Here is a 7,876-nt window from a genome sequence, read left to right on the forward strand (position 1 = left end):
CTATATATATATATATATATATATATATATATATATTTTAAAGCCAACGGCTGATTTTATTGAAATATAAAAGGATACATAAAGGTTGTATGAGAAGAACCCAAAAAAGCACCCTACCCATACGATACAAATACATAAAAACTCTAACAAAAGGTACTGATAGACTCAAATAAAATTAAAAATAAATTTAAAACATGTAAAAAACAGTAGCTAGGGACGAGTCAGTTTAGTCCTGCCTCTTCCTCTAGTTTTAGGAGCGATACCAGATAATAAGTTTTGAAGAGTCGTGTCATTGCTAGGAGTCACCAAAGTATCATCCATTAAGTTTAAAAGTTGAAATGTGCCCCCAGCCCCCAAGCTTCTTCTTCCGCCAAGAAGTGTAAACCTGTCATTCTTCATCTGAAGACTGACTCATATGATCCTCGATCTGATTTGATGTTAGAATTGCAATAGGAGAAAAGACAGTCGTTGCCACCGCGATTGGTTCCAGTGTATGTGAAGTGTGAATTGTTTCCTCTACACCTGATGCTTCCTGAATAAGAGCTGCGGGAAGGCTCTCCTGATTATTGAAATATCCAGATTTTTCAGTTTGAATATTATCCATTGTAGTATGGTCAGGAGAAAGGATCTCAGGGGCAGACACCAACTCCTGTCTTGTGGTGTTTCCCTCCTCAGGTTGGCTGTCATCAGGTTTGCTAAGAGCGCGTTCAGGCACATAGGGTGCGCTAACAGTGTGTTCCTGCTTTTGACTACTGGATGAAACATAAATAAAACAAAAAAAAAAATCAAAACTTGCAGGAAATAAGCTGCTAAGCACGAGCCAGCTTGGTCTTGCCTCTGCCTCTTGTTCTAGGGTAGGAGCAAGCTAATAAGCTGGTAAGATGATTGTCATTGCCAGTTGTAACCAATGTATCATCTAATATGTTTCCGAGCTGGAGTCGGTCTTCATTCTTCTTCTTCCTCCTGGAATAGACCTGTCATTCCTCTTCCGAAAAATCAGTGTGATGCTGTGGTAGAACTGAAGCAGAAGGATTACCAATGTATTACCCACAATATGTTCTAGTATATGTGAAGTATGAGTTGCCTCTACACCGGATACTTCCTGAAGAAGTGGAGCTATGAGGCTCTCCTGATAGTGGAGCTTCAATACTATCCTGATTATCAGACCCATGTAAACCATTTGTCAATATATCAGTCGGAAGAATAGAGATAGTATTATCTCCGGTAGTGGGAGGGGGAGGTGGCATCGTGTCAACCGGTATTTCAATAGTCTGTGGAATGCACTCAGGAGCGGAGGAGGGACAGGTATGAGGTGGGGCAGATCCAGAAGCGTTTTTACTTGAAGGTTTTAAATTCGGATGCAACTGATAACATTGAGAACGAGAATGTCCAAACACCGGTTGATATTTAGAACGTGAAGTTTGATATTTACATTTAGCATACTTTGATTTTATAAACCCATAAGTTACAAGAGTGGTATTTTTGATGTGACGTTAAAAATTTGAGTTTATGCATGTAAATAGAAATATTTAGGTTTTAAATATGTAAATATAGAAGAATTATGTGGTATGTATGTAGATGCTTCTATATATACGTCAAGTTCTCCGTATTTAATGGATTGCATTGAGATGTTTTTTACTACATCCTGAATCGCCTTTGTGAAAGCACATTGAGATTTTTTGATGTGCTGAAATATGGGGACTTCCCTGTAATTTTTCCGTGAGATTTATTACATCTATTGGAGAGAAGTGTTTGGTAACGATTTTTGTTTCTTGTTGCTTGGTTTAAATTGTGTCTATCAGGATTTTCTGGAAAACTTTTAACGTTTAACTATTGTTTTTTATGCTATACTGCACTTCCATGCATGCTATAGTCTTATCTCAGATTCTGTTTTTTTTTTGTTGGTTAGGTATCTGCTTTTAAGACGAACGGTATATCTGCATTAATTCTAGTTGGAACTTATTTTTTGATTTATTACTTGTGTAGGTGCTTGGGATGCTGTGGTGACTTGCTTTTTCTTGGACACTGCACATAACATTGTTGAGTACATTGAAATTATATCAAAAGTTCTTAAAGATGGGGGTGTAAGTATATTTCACATAACGCATAAACATAATTATTTAGTTTATTGTTCTTTCACCTTCTATATTTCTTTCTTTTCTTAAACAAGTTATATTCGAATAGATTTCAGAACTAATAATTTCTCTTTGATGAATCTCCATATCCCCTAGTGAATGACTCCTTCCACCTTGCCTAAATTTGTAGGTCTGGATCAACTTGGGTCCCTTGCTTTACCATTTTGCAGATTCATGTGCACCTGAAGAGGTATGTAAAGAGTATCTTACCCTTTTTTCCCTATTCCTCAGAATATTCTATTAGAGTTTCCTTAATTATTTGCTTTTTCTTTGATATCTCAAATTTATCTTCTTAGGAAATGTCCATCGAGATCAGTCTAGAAGATGCGAAGAAGGTTGCTTTACAGTATGGGTTTGAGATTGAGGTGATTTGATGATTTTCTTGAATTGTTAATGTCATTATAAAATGCAGTTAGTCCTATGTAGAATTTCTTTCTTGTTCTGTGAACCCCACAGATGGAGAAAATCATCGAGACAACGTATACTGCAAATCCTAGATCTATGATGCAGGTATGCTAATAGTGTATTTTTTCGTTCTTTGTTTTTGAACTGCCAGTTTGAGAAGTCTTAGTTCTTTGTTATCTACGTACATTTAAAATAAATATTATGAAGTACATTTATTGTATTAACAGTATGAATCAAAGTTACTATTATCATTTGCATATGCTATAAGAATTTAGAATAGATAAAATATAATTCATTACTTCATATTAATTTTATCCTGCCATCGCAATAAATCTCATACCATTTTTTTTTGGAACTTTTAACTTAGAAGATCATACTATGAATAAGTTGTGTAACGTACCCCCTTCAATGCATCGTACTACAGCATAGTCATATATTATAGTACTGAACCTGACAATCACTTGAATTAAGGTCAAATCCTATGTTATTTCAGCACTTGTTTGAAGTGCGTGTGCATCACTTGGCATGTTGCAATAATGTATTTTTTAGACGGGGCTTTCAGAATATGACAGAAATGTGTCATTCACGAGCATGAATTAGATATTCAGTATCCTATTTGGAATGCAGCATTTATGAATAGCTTTGGCATTTACAGACATGCCTTTCACATGGGGTTGAATAAAAGTAAACCCCAATTTACTTCTGGTCTTGTAATACCAGTTTTTGATAAAATATTTTAATGCTTTGGTTAGGAACCCTTACTATCGTTAACATAAGCATCTTCTATATATATATATAGAGGAGAGAGAGAGACTTAAATTATGATGACCAATATATACAAAATAGAGCACGTAGAGAGCAGTTATAATTTATTAAAGGAGTGGATGTAATTAGAAATATAGTAATATCTTATCATGAAAATAAAGGGTTAATTCAAGGGCTCTTGTTTCAAATGTGATCATGCTCTTGAACTCAGCTATGAGATCTGGCCTAGTATCAAATAATGGTGGTTAGTAATAGTAAGGAAAAGTTCTATTGTTCCTTTTGTAAGGATGGAACAAATTGGCCTTTTGTGCTTTGAATAATTTTTTTATACATCTTTGTACTATCTTCTAATGTCCTTGCCCTTTCTTGCATTCTCTCCATTGCTTCATTAGCTTTACAGAGGAATCTCTCTCTTTCTTACCGCCTATTCCTAAATCTCTCTCTGTTGGTCTACACTCTCTCTCGTCCTGCCTTTTTCTCTCAAAATTGTCTATTTCTTAATAGATTTTTGTCCTTCTCTACTTGCTCTGTAATAGCTTCCCCCACTCACTTTTGCTCGTCTCTTCCCCTCCTGCCCAATTCTATTCTCTATTTCTCTCTTTCCAAAGTAACTCATGTGCTGTCACTGGCCATCTCCTGCTGCCACTGCATTGACATCATTCCAATCTTTGTCATCTATTTACTGCAGGTGGGCCCTGCAATTGCCCCATTGAGAAGCTGGCCATTTTTTTTTTCCAGAGATCAGCTTGCCGAAGCGCCCATATGCCTAGCCAGATCAGCCGGTGGAGCTTAAGTAGGGTAGATTCATGGGGGGCATTTTTCTGTTCTTAAAAGATCCCAGGCTCAAGTTCATTTAGCGGACCCCTTAAAAACTGTAACGGCCTACTTTTGATAGCAAACTTAAGGAACCTATAGTTTATACCTTGTTTAATAGCAGAGGAACTTGCTTTGCAAAGCTACATAAAATGGCAATATTGATGGACATGGGCTCGTAATGATAGATATGCTAGCATATTTTCACCAAGATATTTAATGCTTATATATCAAGTATTGTTAAATTTTAAATATCAGATGCTTAATGATTTCCTTTGATCTACTTATCATGTTTTCTTATACTTTTGTCTTTAGAAATGTGCTTATTCGTCAATATTTCCAACCATTTCTTATTCTCAGAATGTTTTAAATAATGCCTTTTTTCATATATATGTGTTTTGCATGTAAGAAAATATTTTTAGATTGATTATGTTTTAAAATCTGTGCAATTGATTGATAATGGTAATCATTATTGGTTTGCAGAATCATTACTATGCTGCCTTTTGGACTATGAAGAAGAAACCAAGGACATAATTTGTAGCCTTTGAAAAGGTATCAGCGTTCAATCAACATTCCTTCTCCAGGTTTTTCAAGCTAAAACCTAATAGGCTATATTCAAAGTAATTAAAGGCTTTTGTTATTTATCAGCTCACACTGGAGAAAACATCTTTCTCATTGTGGATCCCATTAACTGGTAAACAAATAATTATTGAACCTCAACTGTTGCTAATAACATATGTTTAAAATAATGATCCTTGGCATGGAAGAGACGGTTCTAGTTTAGGAATTTCATTGAACTGGTTGTCTCATGCGCTGGTCTAAGCTTGACATGTCAAAGACTCTCAAGTAAACTTGCCAACGGAAAGTTCATTAGCTAGCTTATTTAAAAGTAAAATCTTATATATATTTAAAATGGCCTCAGAAATAAAGTTCCAAAAAGAATTTTTAAACCTTTAATCTTTTTGCCTCCCCACCCAACGTTTTGTCATGTGACAAGTTGCAAGGCCCTTTGATAATCAGGTCTTGCTTCTAACCTTTCCTCGCATGAATCTCTCCCATGGCACCTCTATAGTCGTCGTCTCTACCAAAGTTCTTCACCCCACCATAGTTGTTGTCGTCTACCTCGTGATTCATTTTTGATGATTTGCCTCTAAGATCATGAGCTCATATTATCAAATGTTAATATGGACAAAGTTTAGCCTTTTGTGTGGATATAGAAGAACAAAACTCTTCAACTTCCAAGAAAATGAGATTAGTGCAAAGAGAGTCTTGTAAAGTCGGTAGTTCGTGATTGTTTGATGAGAGGGACTCCTTGTTAAGAATATTGTATGTGAGGAAGAATCCCAAACAAAATTTATTGGGTACAAATTAATGTGGAAATAACTCTTAAAACCATGAAAAAGCTTATGACGGGGAAAGTGATTGATAAGTCAACCAACACATTTTCTGAGAGAGAGGGTGACTATTTGCTTGGCAAGTTGAGTTTAAATTTGTAAATCATATATACTTCCTCCCCTTGTTACTTAATTTTTGCACCGTGACTATGTTGGGAATCCAATTAGGATGCCATACTATTTTTATAAAGCCAACGTTAAGGAATAATTAGTCTTATTGGCCTAGCTAGGATCACAACCGTCCTCTTAATCTTCTACTTGACTTGTTTGGTGTATTTTTTCACATTCAACCTATGATGAGTGCATTGGCATTTGCCATAGGTATCTCGGTGCCTGTCTAAGCAACACCTCTAGGTCCTCTTAGAGGGCCCGGGCACGTCGGCCTTTGTGCTTGGGATTGAAGGAAGTGTTGATTGAAAAAGTATGTCCTTGAACTCCTTCAACTATTGGAACTTCTTCAGTGGCTTCAGAGGTCTCTAAATCTTTTCCACCTCAAATTGCTACAGTTCCTCTCGTACGTTCTCCACAACTTTCAGATAATAGGCCCTTAAATGTGACAGATCTCCCATTACTTTCTTCTATCTTCAAGTTGTGAACTATATTGCAATGTTATAAATTGAGACCACCACCCTAAAGGTGTTAGGTATGGTCAATAAAAAATTCCTTTATAACTTGTTGTATTGATTGTGACAAAGTTTACCATTAAGCGGTTGAGGTGCATGGTATATCTCTTAAATGTCGTGAAGGTTTCCTTAAAACTTGCATGCAGTGCCTGAGGGTTATACTTATTATCATGAAGTCGCCGACATTTAATTTCATGTTTTTTTCTTGTAGCTTCTGGATTCTTCAAGTCGAATGCATCATCTTGTAGCAAAATAATTATTTTTTAATCTTGAAATATTCTTTCTCACAATGTATTGGGTACATTTTAATGTGGACGCAACTCAAAAAATCATAAAAAAGCTTATGATGGGAAAGTAATTGAAGACTCAACCAACACGTTTATTCGAGAAAGTACGTGACTATTTTTTGAGCAAGTTGAGCGCACATCCTCCCCTTGTTACTATATTTATGCACTGTGACTATGTTGGGAATCCAATTAGAGTGTTGTGCTATCTTTATGAAGCCAATCTTATAGAGTAATTATTGTCTTATGGGCCCAGCTAGGATCGCAACATCTTCTTAATCTTATGGAATAATCATTGACTTCCAGTCTAGGTATCTCGGTGCCTATCTATGCAACACCTCTAGGTCCTCTTAGAGAGCCCAAGCAAGTCCGCCTGTGTTTGGGATTGAAGAAAGTGTTTGTTGAAAGAATACGTCCTCAAACTCCTTCAACCATTGGACCTTCCTCTATGACTCCAGATGTCTCTAAGTTAACTTTCTTTTCCACCTCAAATTGCTACAGTTCCTCACGTTCTTCCCAACCTTCAGATAATAGACCTTTAAGTGTGTCATATCTCCCTTTGCTATATTCTATCTTTAAGCAGCGAACTATATCACAATGTGATAAATTGAGATCACCATCCTTAAGGTGTTACGTATGGTAGTAAAAAATTGCTTTGTAAGTTGTGGTGCCGATTATGACAAAGTTTATCATCAAACGGTTGAGGCACATAGTACATCTCTTAAATGTCATGAAGGTTTCTTTAAAGCAAGAATGTGGTGCCTAAGTGTCTTAGTTATTATCATTAGGTCATCGACATTTATTTTCATGTTATTTTGTTGCAGCTTTTGGATTCTTCAAGTTGAATGCATCATCTTGTAGCAAAGTAGACATTTTTTAATGTTGAAATATTCTTTCGCACAATGTATTGGGTATATTTTGATGTGGACGTAACAAAAATCAGAAAAAAGCTTTTGATTGGAACGTAATTTGAAAACTAAACTTGCACGTTTATCCGACGGAGTGGGATCTTTTGAGCAAGTTGAGTTTAAATTGGTAAATTTTGTGCACATCCTCCCATTATTAAACTATTTATGCATCGTGACTATGTTGGGAATCCAATTAGGGTACTGTGCTATCTTTATGAAGCCAATCTTAAGGAGTAATTATTGTCTTATCAGCCCAACTAGGATCACAACCATCTCTTAATCTTCTTCTTGATTTGTTTGGTGCATTTTTTCACATTCAACCTATGACGAGTATCATTGACATCCACACTAGGTATCTCAGTGATAGTTTATGCAACGCCTCTAGGTCCTCTTTGAGAGCCCTCGCAAGTCGGCCTATGTGCTTGGGATTGAAGGAAGTGTTGGTTGAAAGAGAACATCCTCAAAATCCTTCAACCTTTGGAACTTCCTCTGTCTTCAAAGGGGTCTAAGTTAGCTTTCTTTTCCACCTCAAATTGCTACAGTTCCTCA

The 7,876-nt window shown here is 36.1% G+C and overlaps 1 protein-coding gene across 2 annotated transcripts in view; it reads left to right on the forward strand.

Annotated features, from left to right (window-relative positions):
- LOC110021767 (carnosine N-methyltransferase-like) overlaps window positions 1-4,790 on the forward strand; it is an 81,690-nt gene extending 76,900 nt beyond the window's left edge. Inside the window, exons 13-18 of one of the 2 annotated variants that reach the window (XM_020720392.1) lie at window positions 1,987-2,084; window positions 2,266-2,325; window positions 2,432-2,500; window positions 2,592-2,645; window positions 4,602-4,670; window positions 4,767-4,790. In XM_020720392.1, the coding sequence (XP_020576051.1) occupies window positions 1,987-2,084; window positions 2,266-2,325; window positions 2,432-2,500; window positions 2,592-2,645; window positions 4,602-4,652 (332 nt within the window). In that variant the 3' untranslated portion in view covers window positions 4,653-4,670; window positions 4,767-4,790. The remainder of the gene's footprint in view (window positions 1-1,986; window positions 2,085-2,265; window positions 2,326-2,431; window positions 2,501-2,591; window positions 2,646-4,601; window positions 4,671-4,766) is intronic. The other variant, XM_020720391.1, reaches the window with a different exon arrangement.
- The last annotated feature ends 3,086 nt before the right edge of the window (window positions 4,791-7,876 follow it).

The sequence above is a fragment of the Phalaenopsis equestris genome, unplaced genomic scaffold (assembly GCF_001263595.1).
Source record: "Phalaenopsis equestris unplaced genomic scaffold, ASM126359v1 Scaffold000144, whole genome shotgun sequence".
NCBI classification, from domain to species: Eukaryota; Viridiplantae; Streptophyta; class Magnoliopsida; order Asparagales; family Orchidaceae; genus Phalaenopsis; species Phalaenopsis equestris.